Source organism: Lissotriton vulgaris, unplaced genomic scaffold, assembly GCF_964263255.1.
Source record: "Lissotriton vulgaris unplaced genomic scaffold, aLisVul1.2 SCAFFOLD_1244, whole genome shotgun sequence".
NCBI classification, from domain to species: domain Eukaryota; kingdom Metazoa; phylum Chordata; class Amphibia; order Caudata; family Salamandridae; genus Lissotriton; species Lissotriton vulgaris.
In genome coordinates, this window is record NW_028251837.1 from 341,900 (window position 1) to 364,872 (window position 22,973).

Consider the following 22,973-nt stretch of genomic DNA (forward strand, 5'->3'; position numbering starts at 1 on the left):
TTCATCAGGCGGATGGTGTCTTCAGTGGTGATTGGGTTCCAGGCGCAAAGGTTGTTAGAAGGAGATTTTGGTTCGGATGCGAGTGGACTGGTCTCCGGACTGGTTTTCAAAGCTGTTATGTATGTCGGCGATTTTGTTGTGGAAGAATGAGGCTAGGGATTCGCAGAGGTCTAGGGAGGGAGTGATGTCGTTGGTGCCGGCGGTGGGATTGGTAAATTCTTTGACAATGTTGAATAGTTCCTTGCTGTTGTGGGCATTGTTGTTAAGACGATCCTTGAATGCTGATTTCTTGGTGGATCGGATCAGTTGGTGGTGTTTGCGGGTGGCGTTCTTGAAGGTGGTCAGGTTGTCAGTGGTGGGGTTTTTTCTCCAGGCTTTCTTGAGGGTGCGACAGAACTTCTTGGATTTCTTAAGGTCATCGTTTAACCAGGGGGCTTTTTTGCTACCTTGCTTGATTTGATGGTTTTTCAAGGGTGCTAGTTCGTTGGCACTGGTGGCTGCTTGGTTTGGGTCCAGTGATTTAGCAGGGGGGTTTTGGTGGAGCGACGTGAAGAGCTGGTCGGTGGTAATTTTGTTCCAGTTTCTTCGGGGGACTGGATGTGGGAGGTTGTGGGTTGTGGTCTTTTTGTAGTTGAAGTGAACGCAGCTGTGATCCGTCCAATGGAGAGCTGTAGCGTGGTTGAAGGAGATGTGCTTGCTGGAGGTGAAGATTGGGTCGAGTGTGTGCCCGGCATAGTGGTTGGGATTGTCAACAAGTTGTTTGAGTCCGAGATTGGCGAGGTTATCCAGAAGGGTGGTGGTGTTGCTGTTGTTTGTCTTTTCCAGGTGGAAGTTGAGGTCTCCCAGTAGTATGTAGTCCTCAAAGGGGAGGGCGTGTGGGCTGATGAAGTCAGTGATGTCTTCGCTGAATTGTGTGCGGGGTCCCGGTGGCCTGTAGATGAGGGTGCCTCTGAGTGTGGTTTTGGGGTCGGTGTGGATCTGGAAGTGAAGGTGTTCGGCTGTGGCGAGGTTGTCGGAGCTGGTCGTGATGCGGATGGTGTTCTTGCGGACGATGGCGATGCCTCCTCCTATTTGGTTGGTGCGGTCCTTTCAGACGATCTTGTAGCCGTCCGGGATGGCTATGGCGATGTCGGGAGCTGATGAGGCGTTCATCCAGGTTTCCTTAAGGAAGGCGACGTCCAGCGATGTAGTGTCGAGGAGGTTCTAAAGGTCAATGGCGTGTCTGTGGATTGAACGGGTGTTGAGTAGGATGCATTTCAGGTGGTTAGTGTCGGAGTTCTGTTTGGAGTTAGTGGATTTGATGTGGGTCTTGATGTAGTCGAACTTGCGGGAGTGGCAGGTGAAGGGTCCATGGGTGTGTCCTGGGGCGGCTTGGTAGCAGTTTGGGAGTCGACCGGGATTAAGTGCTGAGATGGTAGCGGCGTCGTACGTTATGCGGGTGGAGAGGAATTTGCAGGGACCAGGGGGTCTGGCGCGGTCCTGGCGTAGACGGGCTTACCTTTGGCGCACCTTCGGAGCGCATGGGGCGCGTCCGCTGCGCGCAAAAGCATCTGTCATAAGTAGAAAGTGGAGGGGCGAGGGAGGAGCAGCTGGGAGCGGGGTGGAGAGCCGGGCTGGGAGGCACAACAAACACCAAAATGGCAGCGAGCCCAAAAGCGAAACAGGACGAGATTGGGGCACCACGTGAAATCGCTATGAAATGGGCAGTGGCACCGGCATAAACAGCCAAAGCAGGCAAAGCGATCAGTGCACAGCTCCTAAACAAATGCGGAGCAGTCTACCAGCACAGCGCTACGATGTCGATATCACCAGGCACAATGATTAAATACAGCAGGCAGAGCGAGCAGTGCGATTCAGGCACAATAATTGAATACGACAAGCAGAGCGAGCAGTGCGATACAGGCACAATGATTAAATACTGTAACCAGAGCGAGCAGTGCGATTCAGGCACAATAAATAGATACAGTGGCCAGAGCGAGCAGTGCGATTCAGGCACAATAAATAAATACAGTAAGCAGAGCGCAGTTCGAATTAGTGGCAGTGAGCAGTCTGGCAGAAGCGCTACGATACCACTTCTTTTAGCAGGGGGCAGCGTGAGGAGCGACCGCTTCTGGGTTAGGCAGGACGGTCACAGCGTTCGGACTATCGAGTGTAGCCTAAACTTTAGTGGGAGGGAGGAGCAGCTGGGAGGCGGGAGCGGGGTGGAGAGCTGGGCTGGGAGGCACAACAACAAACACCAAAATGGCAGCGAGCCCAAAAGCGAAACAGGACGAGATTGGGGCACCACGTGAAATCGCTATGAAATGGGCAGTGGCACCGGCACTGTAAAGTGTCTGTAAAGGTGGAAATAGTAAACCGTCACACCCCACCACCAGCTAATGAATCACACACAGCACTATAAGATCTCACAATTGTGCAGAGAACAGACTTTTGCAGCACCCTTCTACTCAGGGAAACTGCTGAAAACCTCAACAATGTTCTCAATAGCAAAAAGAAGGGTCATTTCTATATACATAATTCCCCAGATATTTACTAGGAAGCTCTGCTCATAGGAATTTGTATTTATGTAAGCACTCCTATTGTTCAAGGAAAGCTGTGCAGCAATAATGTAGACGTGCTAGACTAGGAGTCCGCTGGAGGGTATTGACTGAAGAAAGCAGACACATCCAATGATTTAACAAAGTACTAATGTTAATCCTCTGCTTTTATAGGGGGGAGTTCTGTAGCAACAAATGTATGTTCTTCCGTTGTCTAAATGTCCAATGAAATGAGCATTCAATTCATTTTGTCCAGATGCAACCAAGACAAGATTCTGCATGTTATAACACTTAGAAGGATGTTGCATACGTGAATAGTCGATGAATGAGAGTAAAAGACATCAACCCAGCTGATATGTATTCAGCGTCGCCAAATAATTTAGTGTCATACTCAAAAGAATGGCAGTGGTCAAACAGTAGCATTTACAATTAAACAGGTTACTTCTTTTACAGAAGAAAAGCAAATTGGGATTTAGTATTAGAAATGATTATTCTGAAAGGTTAGTAATCCACACTTTTCTGATGAAATAATCTGCTTTACCCAGTACCACAGGGTTTCTTCAAGGCTGGACATTACCATACAGCCAGATGTTGTGAGGAGGATATGGAGTTTGGGTCTTTGCCACTCACGAATTTGACAGAACCTGAAATGCAAATGTACCACAAGCCAAAAGATCCCACTACGAGAAGTCTGGGTGTTTTGGGAGATGGTGAACAGGACTGTTAACCATTGTGTGTATTTTAATCCTTGTGTAAAGATGCACTACTCGAACAGGGAATGGATCCAAATCTAAACTGTTATTTTTGCAAAGGGAGAATACAAATCTTTATAGGCAGGTGATAAATACTTCCTTTGTGTCACAAAGACACGTGTCGACTTTTGTATCAAAGGCTTCGCTAAAGTCAACAGAATCTTAATCCCAGGAGATCTTGTCACGCATTTTCATATTATCAGTGACAAGCTGCCAATCAACACCTGTTCAGTGGTAGGTAGAGTTTTTCCTATTGTACTTCACATTGGTTGTCAGTCTTATTTCATTCTTCATGAATTAGATAATTTTTATTAGACTACCCAAGCCTCATTTTTCAGGGATATTAAACTGGGTATTGAGTACTTCTGCTGCAGGCTTACCAGGAACAACTGTTTGAGAGACTATTAAATGAACTTACGTTCAACTCAATTCTTACTTTGATATTAAAGACCTAGAATTAGAAGCTCTTTGATTACTAAAATAAGAGCACGTTTTATAGCATATTGCAAAAATTCAATTTCTAAGTAATTAAAGCAAAATACGTCACTGCTACCTAATTTAACGCTACTCACTACAGTTAGCATCTATGAATTCCAGCAAGCCTGGTTTAGCCTTGCATTCTTCGAACACTGAGCATTTAAGATTCATTCATAGTAAAAATATTAGGATAAAAATGCCTTATGTAGGAGAATCTGGGCTCCCTCTTCTCCTTTAGGATACTCACAACAAGGATGGTGTGATGCTTGCTAACTGGAGAACACCTCAGCTTCTGACAAGTAAATACAATGCAAGTCTGGTTTGGCAACCCAATTGGAGCATAAGTCTCCGAAGACTACTGCAAAAGAGGTTTCCAAAGTAGCAACAAGAAAAGCTGAAAGATAGAGTCAGCATCCAAAACAATGCTGTGTGTATATTCCCCGTCTTCCCACTCAGCAATATAAATCTATTTGTTCTGGCCAGATTTAACCAAAAGACCCACAGCGAGAAGACAATCTGTGTTGTAGGATCTCAGCTGTGAAATGCACTATGCCCAAATCCCAGCAAAAAACCTGACCTGCCAATACTCAAATACGTGCCCTGGCAAATCCAAACGGTTTTACATATGGGTCTTGCCAAATATGGGTGGCAGTGGTTCAGGGTTCAAGAGCACAAGATATGATAAGGTGCTGGGCATAAACATGGAGGCTAAGAATAGGTCTTATTATTATTTTAACTAATTGGCGGTTTTGCAAAGAACATGGATGCTAAACCACAGCTGCTGGAGCACTTAAGTTTAAATGGTATACAGCAGCACCATGATAAATCTTGCTCCGTCCTTCGTGTCTATCTATTTTCCGCCCCGGCTATTCACAGCAATAGAATTGACTAAGAATGGTTTACGGACTGGACTACACGTGCACACCAAACATGCAGAAAGCTGAAATGACAGTACTCTATACCGAATCACACTGCACTGAAAGAGAACATGTGTAAGAATCTCTTCCCCTGCAAAAGACTTTTATGGAAAAATAACATGCGGCCAAACTATACAGTTTAAAGCACAAAACGTAAAATATTTTGGCTAAAAAAGACTTTGGTTATACAGGCACATCTGATGGTGATCTAAAGAAATATTCCAATACTTCCCACTCTATCAGAGCAGTGCCATATGTGCAGGTGTTTAAAAAGAAACCGTTTGCCAAGTCCAGAAACTGAACGCACAGCAGGCAAATTCCTGAACAAAGTAGATTAGTGCAGTAAAATGTATCACAAAAAAGCTTTACTTTTGATGCCATTATATGTCACTCCACAGACAAATATTGCTTCTGTATTCCATGGTGATGACGAATGTTATGTATGGTTGTGTTCAATTACTGGCGCTCTGGCGTTTGGAGCTGCTCAGTCTAATGTGTACACTTATGATACCTAGGGATTATTTTCCCAAAAGGAAAAGGACTGCCAATGTTATTGAGGGCAGTAGAACGTTCTACAGACAGAAGGATTGAAAAGAGACCATTGTGGTGAGCAGAAAATATGACATTTTCAGAGTAATGAAGGGAATAAATATCCTAATTGTAGGGAGACGAGTTTTGCTGGAGGATAAGCATAATGAGAGACAAAGGAAGATCAGTCTTTCTACTGCTTTTGAGATGGGAATGTGCAAGAATGGGTAATATAGAGAGAGAAATAGCGGTTTGTTTTAGTAGATAGGAGCACTGCCAATAAGAGGCATGTGGGGGTATGTACCCTAGTAGAGTGATACAAAAAGAAACGTATGTTACAGTAATACTGATGGAGCAGATTTCCTCTGCAGTCAGGCATTGTTTTATTGTTGTGCTTCAGACAGACTGCATTTAAATTGCCACGCACCTTTTGGTGCAAGTTATAAACATGGAACTTGAAAAATATGAAAGTTAGGCCAAATCAGTCTGACATGCTTTTGCTGAATTAACATGTGTTTTTGCAATGTAGAGAAAAGTGGCCTTTTTAGCTTTGAAGATTAATAGAATATGTTTCTCTCTTCCCAGCTCATCCCATGCAATCTACATTCACTATTTCTGTCTAAAGAGACTTTGACTTGTTGCATATTTTGATAAATATTTTCCGTTAATAACGCCTCTTTTTCTTTGTTGCACATTGCACATTTATTTTACATGTTGTCATAAATAATAGAAAAGCTGCTTTACACTAGTAGCTTGGCTAGGAAAACATTTATAATGAGTATTAATATGGAGTTTGGAAACATAATGTGCTGATTTACATGAAACTAATATTATCTTTGTGTTTATTTTATTTTGGGGCCTACCATTAAATGGCTGCCTGTGAAACCATCAAAAGCTATGGCTTGCTTTGAATGAGAAGGGAGCATGCGCAGACTGTGGCAGCTTTCCTCATGCCAAGAAGTCAAGAACACCTTGAACTGTACATCCTTGTGATTCTGCTAAATGTACCAGTGTTAGTTAAAAGTGTCCATCTGACTGCGCTTTGGCAGGAAGGAAGACTATTGAAAATTTTCCCTAGCAATTGTTGCAAACTTATAAAATGTATTTATTATGTATGCTTCATTTGTTAAAAACTGGCATGGTCAGGTTTTTAGAATGAGTCAGGGTGATGAAAACTCATGCCACCATGATTGACCAATCAACGTACAGGTTTTCCTGAAATGCAACATTTTGTGTAGACTGCCAACATTTTGTGTATAAAAAACTGACAGGGGCTGGTTTTCTCAGCTCAGCTGGCTTCTAGGCTCATTAGGGGGTGTGTGAGCTCTTGAAGAGAAGGAACAGATTAGGCCAGACAGCCTATGGGTTAGGTACGAGATCGTCACGGGTGCTGCATGGGCGTCCGAGGAGAATCAGGGGGAGGTTTCTTGCTTCCATGTCATATCTTGGCCACATTCCTTTGAGGTCTCGTGAAGGGCGGGCTGTCTCCCTCCCTGCTTGCTCTTTAGACACAGACAGATGCAGAAGAACAGCTGATTAAATAGAATTAGATGCTAAACTTCAAGTTATGCTTAGACAAATTAATTAGGTCTGAAAAGATTTATTTGACTTATGCATTTATTTTTCTTAATGGGAGATTTTTGCAAACTATTTGATTTTTGATTAGCCTTGCAAGACTATATTTTTCTTAGAAACTCTTTGAGTCTTGAATGACATTTTGCGCCACATTCCTACATGTTATGCCTATATGCAGACTGTAATGTGCTCTGTATTAATGCTATTTTTCCTGTTTTCCAAATTCTGTAACCTGATTGATATTTTATTAATGAATAAAGGGTCAGAGAAAATTAACTTTTGACTAGAAAATAAAACCCTTTAAATACTCAACAACTCTCTTTATTGGCTTAAAATAATAATTGCATTTTTGACTGTTCATCTTTATTTAAAGTCTCCTGAAGGTATTACATGGTGTGAAGGGCCCAACACCTTTTGAGCGGTAAATTAGAGGTAGCATGAGGGTTTTGCATTGAGAAATTACCAGAAGAAATTACCGCTCCATCAATACAAGTAATTAAAAAGAGTTATGATCCAAATGATCAAATGTTTCAACCAGACGCACAATTTTGGTGGTGGAGAAAACATTTAACTAAAGGCTTTATAGACTGTATGAAAAGCTTTAAATCTAGAGCTGCACAATTTGGAGATGGACATTCAGTGAAATGAGTGAAAGGCTTAATGCCAAGGACATGGTGCTCATAGTTAGAAATGTTAAAGATGATGTTTATAGTGCTGAGGATGTATGGGACTCCATATGCTCACTGTTTGCTCTAGAAATCAATCTGGAAATGATGGCCGACTTAAGGGCTTCCTACAACATTACTACTATGGAAAGTAGTGACAAAGCGATGGGTCAAAAAGTTAAGTAATTACTTGAATCCCATGTGAAACTAGTTTCTTTTGATAGGCGAACTACTAACATTTTGGGGTATTTTGCCAATAATACGATTTTATGGAGAAGATATTTGGCCCTCAAACGTGGTTGCGTATTAGGATTGAGATTGAAAACTCTTGAAAATAGTCCGAAATGCTTGTACACCAGAATTGATTGTAGTAATTCGAGAATCAGGCTTGAGTATTCAAATTTGCAGCTCATTCTCTGGGGTATTTAGGGACAAGGTGAAAATAATTAAAGGTGTTAACAAAAAAAATTAAGAACGGTGCTACGCCAGATAAATGTTATATGCAACCTTCATCAATGTTCACAAAGACTTAAGAGCTGTGCTAGAAGGTATGGTACAGAATAGCTGGGAGAGACAATGCTTTATGTGGGTTTCCCAGTTGCGTTGACAAGTAAGCATGATGGTAATATACATTTGTGGGTATTAAATTCTTCCATCATGATGATTGACACCATTTACCAAAACTTATTGAGATATTACCCACGTGAAAAGATCTACATTATTTCCTAATCATGACTCAGAGAGTCCAAAGGGTCTGAACTAAAGGACACAGACAAAACGACACCACACTGCTAGAGTTAAAACTTCCTTAAGAAAATGTGTAAGTCAAAACAAAGTCCCAGACAGATAGATCAAGACCTGGCCTACTTAACACATTGGCTCATGAGTCACCAGCTTCAGACTTGAGGATTCTAAAACTAACCATTGAAGACTCAATGAGGAGATGATAAATGAAGTCAGATATCTCAGTATCCTGTAAATAATAATCTAACCGATGTAACTGTAAAGAATTCTAGTGATCTTGCTTTACAAATAACAGACTTTTGCTCCAGACCGCAGAACTATCTTTCCATTTAGATGCTGTGAAGAGGTTCATGCAAACAAAGCACAGTGTAATGTCAGTATCCATACTGCCAAACAGTATAAAGCACCATGCCAGTATTATATAAATCTTGCCCTGGCATCTAAATCATGCAGCACCATACCTCTTCCCCTACACAGGTTTCTGGAGAAGCAGATCTGGTGCATAAGAATTTCAGATGTGCCAAGTAGACTGGCCATCTATTCCAGGTGATATGATCTCCTTGCGAGAACAGACCACAGCATTTTCTGTGTGGTGTCCTGGTCAGTCAGTTGGTAACAATGCAGTGCCATCTTGGTAGGTACACTCAACAAGCAATCTCTTCGCTAAAACAGACTCAGCTCTTAATCAGAGCCTCTTTCTCGCATTTTGGTTGACAGCCGCAAGCACCATAAACATTTTAGTTCTCAATGGGACCTGTAGTCTAAGGTTTGATTTCATCCAGACATTATGTCAAGCTGTATGTTTACATTATATTTCAAATACATGTTATCCAACTTTTATCCTAGCTTTACACTTATTGTCCAGTGAAATTTGTACAGGACTAAAGTAGGCATGTTTGAGTTCTGTTTGTGTCAGTCCTGGTCTTAGAGGTCAGCAGATGACTCACTCAGTAAAGATATAGTAAGTTGTCTGCACCGCATTTAGGCTGGAAGGTGAGGGTGGGAGGCAAGGAGCGTCACCCCACCTATGTAGCATCTATTGCACTGTGACGTATGCCTGCAATCCCACCTAGTTTCAAATTATGGTTACATCATTCCACCCCCCTGCACCTCCCCACCCTCTCAGGCATTTCCAAATATGTAGCTGCTCACCAACCTGGAGGTATGCCTGTCCATACATGGCTAAGTGTGCCAATACATTGGTTGAAGTATCTGTGCATGTGTTTTTGTCTCCTTGCAGTGCCAAGAAACCCCTGCACAAAACATATGCTTTTAATCATTAAGAACCTGATCTAGGTCACATAATGGTACCTATATGATAGGAGTACCTTGATGGCAGTGGAGTATTTTGGAAGGACCTGGGAAAGTGACTTACTACTACTAATACAATGACTTACCACATCTATAACGCACATTTAACTCCTAGGGATGCCCTCTCCGATTATGCCCTGTATGGCAATACCCGGCATCTGTGTGAATGAAACATGGAAAAGGGAAAACAGATGGACTCAACAATGTGTACAGCACACAAGGGGAAGAAAAACAAGTAAAGGGGAGTAAATGGAATGAAAAAGAAACGTGTCAAAATAGGGAATCAAAGGAGGCAAAATAAGGCAGCACTGTTTGTATGTCCTTCCTGCGCATAAGAAATCAGTAAGGTTGGTTTTAGGTGCTTTTAATTGACTGGGAGGCTTTCACCGAAAGTTTTTGCCTGATTTACAACGAAAATTTAATTAAGGTAACTTTTGACGATCTGTTAAGTTTAAAAATGCAGGTGGCTCATGTTGGGGTCTTCTGTGTGCTTTAGGAGGGCAGCCCAAACCATATATGCCCACCTGGGCCACGAACACCAGCAACCATCATATACCCAAAAAGCAAAAAAGATAATTCAGGAAACGACTGCATAATGTATGAATCAATGAGGAAGCGATATATGGCAACGTAACAACATTTTAAAGATCAGCAGCTTGAACCACAAACACACAAAAGTATGTCTACTGATGGGGTTACAGTCTGTAGTATGCTGGTCTTTAGTGTAATGCACATTTCCTGCTTCTCTGCCTTGCTGCTCAGCCAGTGTGGATGTACTGTGGAATGTTGGTATGTGTGGTGGGGTAATAGAATGCTGGTATGCCTGTGTGTGGAGTGTCAGTTGAGAGGATGGGCTGAGCAGCAAGGAAGCTGCTCCTGGTTGGGCTCACCCTGTGATTCTTTACCCAATACTACTTAATGCTCGATACCCACAACTAAGAATTGTATCAATAAAGTATTTATCATAATAATACACCTCGACTACATGGACTTGTTACACAGTCAAACTCGAACTAGATTATCCCTATTGCAGTAGACATCAACTGTCACCTACGTAGTTGTCAACAGCATGACCCGTAATCCATGGCTCTCGCCCACTGTTCAGCTCCCAGATATATTTTCTCTGTACATCATACACATATTCATGTTAGCCTGATGCCGTTCACCCTGATCATCATCACAGATACCTCTACAAACGATACAAGGCGAGTAATAAAAAGAATGTAACCATCAACTTAGGAAACAGTGCTACGTGACAGGCAGCAACGTTAGGACGAAAGGAACAATGCTGATTTATACACAATAACTTAGCAAATGATGGGAGAGAGAGATCAACACCCCAAGAGTGCTCCAGCACCATCTGTGGCTCTGCCAACCTACCGGGAAACTCGCAGACGTAGGGTTTATGCGGCTCGTAGTGCACCTTGCGGTGTCCGGCCAGCTTGGCCAGGCTGGGAAAGCACTCCCCGCAGATCTCGCACCTGTCCCCGAGCTCGTGGGTCTTGCCGTGGGCCTTGAGGTTGTAAATGGTGGTGAAGGTCTTGCCGCAGAACTCCAGCGGGCAGGTGTAGGGCCGGATGTTCCCGTGGGACTGCAGGTGCCGCTTCAGCTTGTAGGCGGTGGTGAAGGACCAGATGCAGCCCTCCATGCTGCAGCGGAAGGGCCGCTGCTCCTCCGAGGTGTGCTGGGTGAGCAGGTGCAGCTTCAGCTTGTGCTTCTTGTCAAAGGTCTTGCGACACTCCGGCTGCGGGCAGCGGAAGACTACCACCATGCCTTTCCGGCCAAAGTGATCGGCCCCCACCCGCACCTCGCCGTTCTCGTCCACGAACAGGTTTGCCAGCTGCCCGTGGGCGATGCCGTTCTCCTCAAAGGTGGCCGTGGCCTCGGGGTCCCTCTGAGGGGCATCTGCGGGCACTGGATGCCCATGCATGTCCCCCTGGCCGCCTGGGGTGGTGTCCCCCCGCCGCCCCTGGCTGGGGCTGCTCTTCCTGGGTTCAGACTCGCAGCTGACAAGCACCAGCTGCTCCAGGCCTCCGTGGTCCATGCCTCCGGCGGTGCCCCCTCCCTGGGGCTCGCGGGCCTCCAGGCTCAGCAGCCCGTCCTGGATCCGCACCGTCAGCCGCTGGTCGTCTATGGTCACCGTGCCATAGAAGGTGCCAGTGCGGCCGGGGGCGGCCTCCAGCTGCACGGAGTGCATCTCCCAGTCCGGGTTCTGGGTGCCCCCCACGGGGCACTCCTGACCCGGCTTGGACTGCAGCTGGGGGGCCGCCTCGCCCTCGGTCATGGCAGCGCCGTCCTCCAGCAGGCGGGGAGGGAGCAGCAGGGCGGACGAGGGGGTGAAGGCTCCCAAGCCCCCCTCAAGAACCCGCATTGGGCTTCCTACGGCGCCCCGGCCGCCTTCGACCTCCCCGCTGGGGCCGGCGGTGGCTCTTACACCTGGATCCTCTGCCCGACAGCTTCAGGAACAGGAAGTGGACGTGTGACGCGTCACGGTGCGCGTCTTCGTCACGCGTCGCGCAGGAATCGAACCAGTCTGTGCTCTGTGCACCCATTAGCATGGAGAGGTCAGGCATGATGTTTACTTCTCATGCGATTGGTCACTGACAGTGCACAGGCACACTCGTCCAATTCTAAAGTTGTTACATCTAATGTTCATGGATAGTGGTGACTGTTTTCAATATTGTAGCGCAGCAGCAGGTCACTTCCATTACTGCAAATAATCTTCGTGACACCCGCCCACTTCTCATATATGAAGTCCTCTTTTGATCTAAATGAAACTTTATTTGTGGATGTTGCAAGAAACAAACAGAACATTTTGCTGCAAAATCTTTGTAATAGACTTTCACGCATCAATACGAAATTAAAGAAAAATAGTATTTAAAACAAACTTGATGAATTATTCAAGGTGGTCAGGGTAAGCCTTGCAGAACAGAGCTGGCTTTATCAGCCCCCCCCCACCCCCCTAAAAGGCTGGGGCCCTGGGCCGGAGACCACTTTTCCCATGCCTTAAAACGTCTTGGGTCTGACATTATGAAATGCAGTAAAAATACCCATGTATATAGGTGCTGTGGGCAGTGTCAGTTTTATTGATCCAATTTCTCGATAAAGTGCACATTTTACTAATACACTGCAAGTATAACTCCCCAGTCAATTACAGTAGGTAAGTAACCATTGAGAATATTAATAAGCAGAAAAACGTTATATTATGACAGAACGTGAATTCCTTCCACCTTATAACCCCTTCCTACCACCGTTCGGTTCAGGCGCGCAACACCCATTGGGCTCACCGGGCTTCAGCCCCCCCCGTCGTGTGTGTCAGCCCGGGCTGACACAGGTTCGCGGCTGGCGACGTTTTAATTGCAGCCGCGCCCGAGTACTTCACAGGTCTGTAAAAGACCATTTAAATGTAAATGAGGCTTTTGTTATGTTTTTAGCCCTTCTTGCATCCACTCTGGTTACTTCTGGAAGAATTAGCCCCCCCCCCCCCGCCTGCCTCCTGTAGTCGCCTCCACCCACACACCTCTGCTGATTGTTTACAGTGGGATTGGCTGGGATTCGGTATTCTCTGGTGCATTGTGAACCCAGCCTGATGGCGTGAAGCGAGACTTTATTTGCTGGGAGGTGTGAAGGTTTTAACGTGACAGTGGAAAGAAAAACAAAATTGACTACTCAGAATCGTGAATGTCCTGAAAGCTGTCTCGTAGTAAATAGGCATTACGTGAATAAGGAAATTATGCAGTATTCTCACGTTTCCCCATTCCTTGCGCTAGAAATGTCCAGTTAACGTTTTCTCTGCATTCTGGTTCTTGTAGTCCTAAATTTGTAACGGGATGAACACTTCTATAAGTGCCTGAATTTACAGAAAAACCTTAACTGGAAAAGCTACTCGCGCACAGAAACAGGAGGCCTGAAACCTGCTTGAACGTTGTGTAAATTGCTGAGGTTCAAAGAAGGGAATACATGAAGCGTACTCTTTTATCTGCAGAACTTCTGCTGTTTGTAGACAATCCACGTTCTTCAGCAGTTGTGAAAAAGTGGGTGTTCTCAAAGCTGCACTATAAAAAGAATGTACGTCTTCTGCTGAATGTGATTAGTGAAGCTGTTGGTGGAATGGCCAGGGGACGGCAGTGTAAAATGAAGGTACACAGCTACAGATGAGTGTACATGTCTGCCAGGCTAAGATATCATGACCGCATGACACTTTACTGACACGCATTAAAATAATTAAAGCATGGAAACCTTTCTTCCCCAGTTAAATTTCTTTTTAGGCTGTGTGTAGCATCGGATGCTTTAGCATCTGGGAATGTGATTTTATTTACCCTTTCGGAGAGGCCCAGAACCAAGCCCTGCCAGCCCGCCTCTGAAAGGTTTCAACAACCCTCCCTGCCCCACACCTCTTGTTTTGTTTGAGACGGGCTGCCACCGAGGTGATATCCTTGCCTGAATGCAGGGATTTCACCTAAGCACTTTTGGTGTGTTTAATTTGTATTCAGTTGTTTTAACAAGGCAAGGCAGCAGCTGCTTTGAGGGGAACATTGGCCCCAGACGGAGAACTATGCTTGAAGATAGGTGGCGCATGTTGTTTTGGGCACAGGGGCCTCACATGTCAACGGTTGTTTTAAGAGAAATGGTACATGAGCACCTGGGACATCATGGGCATGGTGTTAGGATCGAGATTCAGTATGGACGAGACTGCATAATTGCTGTCAAATTTACTCAGTCTCCTATGATGGTGAATATCAACAGCGGTTGAGGTGAGGTCTGTCACTGACCCTTGGGAGGAAAAAGGGATAAGGGAGAGAGAAAAGGGAGACCCCCCAAAAGATCACCACAAGGACGCGCCAATCAATGCGTTGCCATGGTCCATCTATCCGAGGGAAAGTCTGGAGTAGGTTAGAGAAAATATGACCAAATACAAGGTAAGAAATGTGAACCAAAAGATCTCCACATTAGCACAGAGAATTTTACTGCTAACATTCAACACAAGAGTGTGACCAGTCTCCCAACTGCCTGAATCCAGCCAGAGAACCTAAGAGAAGAAAGGCAGGATACTTTGCTGAGGTGGAAGACACTGTCAACCCCATAGAAAGAAGTGAAGTAGCTGCAAGCTCCAGATTCAGGTCCACAGAGCCAACCCCATACGGAACAAAATAAAACTGTAGTGACACAAACATGTGATAGAGCATCGTGGAGTGAAGGTAACTCACCAACTGCTGTCGCAGGTGAGAATACTCAGGGGACTGCGGCTCCTATTCTATCTCTGTTCCTCCCTTCCTGGGTCTGCTCCCATAACCAGTGCTCTCCCAAAGCTGTGCTATGAGTGTTTCCATCTTTGTGAACCCAATCTATACTGTCAACCAGTGCATCCTTCAGCCATAGCCTGTTTGGAATTCTCCTTCGACGGGACAGATCAGTCCTACCAATTCTGACACTTTTCATCAATAGTTGAGATACGTTAATGCAGAGGGCAGGCACAGTCCTCACATAGTCATTGTGTTCCAAGAGAGAGACAAAATGCAGGGCGTATTATATTGTATTTGTAGAGCACTTACTACCCCTATGTGCGATGCTGAAGCACTTGTCCATGCGAGTAGCAGGTTACACCTTATGCGTGTGTGGTTGGAAGAGTGTTTTCTTTGCTTTGAGCCTCTGTGGAAAGCGTCTCCATGCAGTGTATGATGAATACCAAGGTGCAGTTTTGTAATGCAGAATCGCCACTTCTGTTTCTCAGCTTGGCCTGAGCATTACCTGATCCTGCTTGTCTGCCATTTTAGCTCCGCCCCCTTGATTAACTTTAGCCACGCCCCTTATTTGCTATGTTAGCCACCCCCGAAGTTAAGACCTAGTTGCGCCCCTGGTTCGGTTACTTCAGGGTGCTTAATGCTTAACCCACAGGGCAGAGTGTTTGCCCCGATACGCTTATTGGATAGTGCACTAACCCTTACATTTGCAGGTTATTTTATGTATCGCGAATTCGACCCAAAGGTATTGGAGCATTTTGCATGAGCACCAGTTACATTACATTTCATCTTACCATCGACAGGAGTTCTTTAGGGGCAGGTTTGATGTTTATACAACAACTTGCTAACTGTTTCTTAAGTATTTTGAGCCTGACAGTGAATTGGAGGGGTATTAAGCCAGTGTAGGTAATATTACAGTAGGAACAGTAGAGTTATTTTCTTAAATACGCATCCATGCTGAGGCAGGCACTCCCAAACTCACTAAGACCCTTATTATGGCAAGAAATTGCATCCAAATCGCCCCATAATTCAAACTATTGGAGAAAATAGCAGCATCAGTTAAACCCTGCATACTGAAGAAAACACAAATATAAAAGTGCTTCCAGCCAGACTCGGGCTGCTTCCTTCACTCCACGCTGTTCCAGAATGGGATCATCCTACAGATGGCAATTTTCTGCAGGTTCTGCCAACATCTTTGTAAAGACTTCCTGCATATACTGCGCATATGCCTAGTCCTATTAACTTGGTACAAAATTTATCTTCGAAACATCTTCAATTCAAAAGGCATCAGATCCTGCCACCAAGCAATTCTGTTATGCATGAAGGAGTCAACTCCACAAGCCATGGCATGCTTTGCAAAATTACTTTTAGAGGCGGACTCTTCATTAAGCAATCCACAACCAAATCCGCAGGAACCAGAAAAAAAGCAGGCCGCAACACACTTTAACAACCTTCCTCCCTCTCCTATTTATTACTTGATTAAACTTTACAAAAACTAAAATGCACTGCACTTTAGCAATCCTCCGAACATCCAGTTATCACATACGGGGTCTCTCGCTACAAAGCAGAGATGATCTCAAAATACATACCGCCAGGACTTGTTTGGAATCAGCAGCATATACACTTCCACCATACACCATCTCAAAGGGCAATATGGCTCTGCAGCACTCTACGGTTCTTGGATTTTTAAACAAGTCCCCTTTTTTAGCCTACCATGATGTTTTTGAAACTTTTTTTTAACCACTCTTTTCAATGCAGCTGTACAATTCATGATGCATGTAATGTATTAATTATGCCTTCTATATCTGTTTTTAAGTCTCGCTAGGCCTTGCAAGGGCTTCTTGGAATCAATACGATTCCAGAAGCTCGCTTTCTGCTCCGCCCGTATTTTGCATTGGTGCTCGTCATTTTGCGTCACCAATTATGCAAAACCGGGTGTTAAGATTGCCCACGAGGGTTTTTAGTCCCTCCTGGTTACCACCCTGTCCACTTTTGTCCCCACCCACCGGGATTGCATCTCTTTTTGGCAGTGGGAGACAGTGTCTCATAAGTAGCCGCTACGCACTTTTTAGATCTCATTCGGCTTTGGCAAAGGCCGCTGCATGTTTATTTTTGCATCGTGCTTTCACTTAAAGTGAAAGCGCGATGCAATTATAAAAAAGTGTCTGCCTTTGCGCAATGCTGAGAGCTTGTTTCTAAAAGTCAGGTTGACACCCGGTCAGTGGGGTGTCCGTCTGCAGCAATTAAAGGAACGGCTTGTTTCTGCTTTGCTTGCTGCAGTCATTGAAATATTCCTTTTGTTAGGCAGATTCGAGTCGCGGTGGTAAAATCGCATGCCGACGACACTCCACACGTCTACGCGTTGTGAACGACCACACAACCTTCTCTGACCTTTTCTTGCACTGGGCGGTGGGTGGACCCTTGGGGTCTGTAGGCAGGTCTGAGAGGGAGCGCTGGAAGTGGACTGAGGGGTCTAAGTGGATGGAGAGGGTCTGGGGTCCTCGTGAGCCAGAGAAGGGACATCAATGAGGGCAGTACAGCCAGTCCACCCCTCCCCCTTTACCAGGGCATGGTCTGTCTGACCGCTAGAGTAACCCCCTGTCGGGCACACAGTTCCAATCCAAGCCACCCTCTGCCCCGCCTGCCCCCCCCCATCCCCGTTGAGAGGCACTGAGCTGTCCACCGTCCTCCACCCCTCTTCCTGGCCTGATGCCTCCTCTCTTCCCAGTCAGCTCGCCCCTCACCACACACATCTCCACCCCCAGTTGGCCTCGGGTGCTAGATACTCTCTGAAGTGTTGAAAGGAGTGACGTGTGCATCAAGTGCCAGCGACCCTTGTAAGTTGAATAAACAAAGCGCAACTGTTTGCACAAGAGCACACAGAGGATCAGTAGCGAGCGTAGCAGGAAGAACTGCCTAATGCAAGGCGTGCACAATGCAACCCGGAGAGGGCCCTGCCGCATTGGGGGGTGGGGTGGGGGGGGGGACCTACATATAAAGGAGGAGAGGTCGGGCCCCTTCAATAACTTACTTGAGCTTGGCGAGTGCCATGACAACACCTCTCCCCACCACAACAGAAAGGTGAAAAACAGGAAATACTGACCAGGCCACAACCCACTCATTGGGGAACATCCCTGAACAGCAGCCACAATCAACACCACTTTCAGATTCAGCAAAATTCGATTTCCAAGAAATATATTGTTATAGAAATATTACACACATTTCTATTTCTTTAAAAACAAGCATTTACAATGCAATAGGTCTCGCATTTACGTGAGTTTGAGCTATTAGCATTGTAAATGACAATAGCTTAAACTCGCGTAAATGCAAGACCCATTGCATTGCAAATGCTTGTTCGTCATTTGCAAAGGTTATTGCAGTGGAGAAGTGTGGCTCAATTGGTTGGAGCGGCAGACCCTGATGCAGAAGTCTGGCCCGGACCAGGGTTCAATTCCCCGCCTCGGCGGGTCTTGGGCTCAAATTTCCCCGGACCTGACAATTCGCGCCTCAGTGCCTATTCCAATCATGGAGTCACACTCTGTAACTCTGGGCAATAGCTTGCTTAATCTCCACAACGGCCCCTCGCAGCGGGATGCCTGGCTTTCACCTTGGGGATGCCCAGTAATGGGTTATCTCGCAGGGGAATACCAGGACGGGTTCCCTAAGCAAGCGCTGGGACGCTTCCGGGCAGCCATGCGCTCTACAAATCAAATTTCATTTCATTCATTATTAACTGTGCAAATATATTCAATTACAGTAGGCAAGTAATGCATAGATGAGGCTGTAAGCGCTGTCATTGGTCTGGAGAAGAGGGACTTTTTTTAAAGGACAGATATGGATTTTATATTATACTAAAGTATTTGGATAGTTATCCGACATGTATGTACCTATCCTTCCTTTTTCATTTCTTGTAGTGTGTGTGCATGTGGATCCCAGCACACGTTGCTTCAGAATGCTGGAGAATAAGCAGTTTGAATGATTTGGGGGTGAAGTGTTCAGTTCCTGAGGTGTTGGTGTTATCATTGAAAACTAGTTTCTCATTCTGCATGTTTCCACTGCTTGCTGTTTGGCAGTAAGGGCTAACACTTTCAAGCCAACATTGAAGAAAGTGTAGATCCTACTAACAAGACAAAGACGAGTATTCTGCTTTACTTTCCTTTGTTTCCTGTCAGAAGCAAAGAACTTCTATATTACAAACATGCTCTACAACTTCTATTTCCACGAGTCTATAGTGACAACTGTAAATGCAATGAACGCAGAAGAAACATAACTGAGTCCAACAATCAGCATGCTTATCGGTCTATAACCACACAGACAAAGAGCTCCACAGAGTCATCTTTTTGTCGCAAAAACCTCAACTGGAACCCTTTTACTCAATTTTGCAATCTTGAATGTGGACTCTCAAAGAAAAAATTATAATTCCTGTAGCCGCTCTCATTCTTTCTTCTGCTAATCACCTGAAAGGCAAGTCAACAATTGGAAAACATCTAGGAGGCAATCAGGAAAAAGAACCAAATACTCAATACACTAGTTGACCTTCATCCTCAATGATTTCACACCGAATTGTTTAATAGTATAGTTTACATTTGAACGCTAGCTCATAATATTAAGAAATACATACAAAGTAAGAAAGCATTATACAAATACTTTTTCCCCTTGGTGTGAAAGTACTCAACTGTGCCTTTATTAGAATTTATACTTTCTCTAACATTATCTAGTTCTGTGATAATCTAGCATGATCAGTGCTGTTGTTCACCTAGGGGCCGCATGAAGAGGACCTCACGGACCCCCCCCCCCCCGGGCTGTACTTTGACAATCATTGATTAGCGTATTCAATCAGTTACTCTCTCGCGAGACTACGCCTCGTTTGAGACTGGTCCGAACATTTGGATTTTGAACAAATACGCTGTGGAGACGTTGATTGAATACGCCGGTCCCACCATCTTCTCATGCTCAAATTTTCTTCAAGAGCAGGTTGCTTGAAACTTACAGTCAAGACAAATTATCTGGAACTAGGTGGATCCAGACAATATACAGGGGGTCGATACTCTCTAAAGATTGAATTGTCCTGAGGATGGCCTTAAGGATTTAACAACTACAAGGCCGAAACGTCAACTTTTTTGTCCACATCGTCTAAGTTGAAATAACTCAGACAATCGAATCATTGTTTTAGGTTATTCAAGATTCATTGTTATGTATTCATAAGAGTGGACTACAGCGCAAGTGGATTTGAAGAACAATTTATTTATTTCCAGTCCATTTGTCTTGGATGAATTTTTCTTATTTATTGTAACAGTACCCTTTCGAAACAAATATATATATAAAGAGATATTATTTTAAAAATTCAATAACCGTGTAGCTTTTCTTCTTCCTCAGTAATTTGATTACTATGTCTGAATTTATAAGACAAATTACAATAATAACAGGTAACAATTGAATCTAGTTGATCAAAAGCAAAAAAGTTCAAGCGATCAATCACCTGTGATTTAACTTTGAAAAAATTCCCTTGTTGGCATTTTTATTGAATCAAACTCTAGCCCAAGCTCGCAAGGGTATATTGGGTCACCCACCTCTTATATAACTCTTAGGGCTACGGCACATATTGTGCCAACCTTAGAGGCCCTGTACTTCAACACACACATATTGCCATTGCAGGCTACGTGTTTTGGTGCAGAGTCGACATAGCACAAATTCCTGTGTGCCATGCCTGCAACCTTAAACAAGGTTGGACTGACTGCCTTAAACAAAGACTGGATCTCCTGTGAACATCAGCGCTGTTCAAAAGAATCGCAAAAGAAAGACTCCGAGCCTGCTGAGGAGAAAGAAACCAGACGCCTGGCACCACCAGTGCACCCGATGCCTACAGCCCGAGTCAGAGTGGCCCATCGGTCCCAGTGAGCTCCCCCAATGCTCCAGAGCCTGAGTCCACTGTGGGTTGACCCCTCAAGGTCTCCCCCAACGTTGCCTGCAGCCTCTGCACGGAGACCCAACCCCACCAACAGCGAGTCGCCTGCTAAGGGAAAATCCGAAATCAAAAGACACCCCTGCATCCAGCTGCCCTGTGCCCTGCAGAAAAGAACCTGAGGTGCACCTATGTCTCTGAGCTCTCCAACTTACCTGCCCAGTTGTTGGTTCATCCCCGAAGTCTTCCTCGATCAAGCCTGCAGCCAAAATCCAAAACCGGCAACTCCCATTGAAAACAACAGGGCAACCGATGGCAAAACAGTGCTCTACACCCGGCTGCCCCAGTGCCGCTGTGGGTGCACCTTGTGTGCTAATTCGGACCCCCCTTTCCCTAAGCCTAACACCAGGAGCTTTGCTCCCACACCCTTTGGCCTACTTGTGAGCAGCCACCAACCAGAGGCCCCCTATCCCCAACTGGATAACATTGGGCTTCAGCACTTTGCATCCGGCCACCCTAGTGTCGCGGAGGGTGTTCAGAGAGTGCACCCTCGACCCTGGGGTAACCATGGTTCTAACCCCAGAAACCCAATTCCCACAACAAAGTTCTTACTTGCAAACCGATAACTACCTTTCCTCCCATAAACTGCATTGACTTCTTTTCTCTGAAAATTCTTCTAAGTGTGGAGTTGGTTTGTACGAAACATTGAAAAGCTGTATGTGTGTAAAAAGTGAATTACTTACCTTTTGTCTAGGATATGTCTCAGTGTGATATAAAGGCAAATCACCAAAAGTAACTTAAAAAGTAATCCAAGAAGTAACGTGTACTGTAACCTACAAAGTAACTGAAAAATAATTCTGATTAGTGACTTACTTTTAAATCAACCAACTGCATTTGAGCCTGCTTTCAACTGTAATTTACTGCTTAAAGATTGCAAAGTATTATTTTACTTACCTGCAGCAGGCCTGGCTTGGTTCTAGAAATAAAATAACTAAATAATATTTTTATGCAAACAAAATTGGTTGGAGTTCAGTCTTTGAGTGTGTGACATAATTTCTTGCTTGAGTCTCTACAATACATGGTTAACACTGCCCTCTGGTAAAGCCTTACTGCTTGCACACACTACCACAAATAGAGAGTAAGGTATTATCTACTTTTACCTCTCCCTACCTTTGGGGTGCCACTGGACTCTGTACACACTATACCTTACTTTGGTATAGTATATGCAGAGCAAGATTCCTAAAACATGGGGATGCCAATGCCTCCAACCATTTGTCTTCTATCCCCTCCAGATCTCTGTCGACTGATTAATCTTGATAAGCTGCGCTGCCCAGTAGTACTTTTGTATGTCAGGAAGGGCGATGCGTGCAAGTCCCCCATCCCAAAGTAGCTTTTCAATGGCCTTAAAATAGAAGGGATGGACTAGGTAAGGTGTGTTACAAAGTGCATATAAAAATCTGGGCAGTGCCATAATTTTTAACAGGGCGGCTTTCCCCAAAAGTGACAAAGGCAGGATCCTCCGGTGTTGTATTTATCGCCGTGGAGGCGTGTCAGAGGTGGCTCCAGGTTTCTTTCAAAGAAAATCTCTGGATACGCAGTAATGTCATACCCTAAAATATTGGAACCCCCCATCAGCGACTTCAGCTGCCTAGTCTCAGTCAGTCGTGGGGATTCTCTGTGAAAGAGGTAAATGAGGGATTTATCCTGTTGGAACTGGCCCTTCGCAGGGCCATCCTCAAACTTTTTGCTTCTTCCTCCCTTATTTTTCCTGACCCGTGGCTGTTGGCAATAGGACTCTGCGCACTTTACAACTGCTGATCAGTGCTAAAGTGCATATGCTCTCTGTGTAAATTGTTATTATGATTGGATATACATGATTGGCATATTTGTATCACCATGAAGTCCCTAGTAAAGTGCACTGGGTGTGCCAGGGCTGGTGATGACAAATGCTACTAGTGGGCCTGCAGCACTGATTGTGCCACCCACATGAGTAGCCCTAAAATGGTGTCTCAGGCCTGCCACCGCAGTGCCTGTGTGCAGTCTGTGAACTGCCATGTCGTCCTGGTCAGTGTCACCACTGACCAGGCCTAACCCGTCCCTTTTTGTGCACATTGGTCACCCCTATGGAAGGCCCAAGGTACCCCCCTGGGCAGGGTGCAGTGTATGTGAAAGGTAGAGCATGTACTGGTGCAGGTGACATGCTCTGGTAGTAAAATACAGCCATTTTCGTTTTTCACTATTGTAAAGCTATCTTGTTCCATAGATTAACATGGGGGGGGGGGGGGGGTGCGGGGTGCTGGCTACAGTGGCTACCAGCATTTTGTC

The 22,973-nt window shown here is 45.0% G+C and overlaps 1 protein-coding gene across 1 annotated transcript in view; it reads right to left on the reverse strand.

The window, feature by feature from the left end:
• The window catches only part of LOC147662752 (zinc finger protein ZXDC-like), a 62,128-nt gene extending 50,143 nt beyond the window's left edge, over window positions 1-11,985 (reverse strand). Inside the window, exon 1 of the mRNA XM_086950923.1 lies at window positions 10,887-11,985. Coding sequence (XP_086807049.1) covers window positions 10,887-11,877 — 991 coding nt within the window. The 5' untranslated portion in view covers window positions 11,878-11,985. The remainder of the gene's footprint in view (window positions 1-10,886) is intronic.
• Between the last annotated feature and the right edge of the window lie 10,988 nt (window positions 11,986-22,973).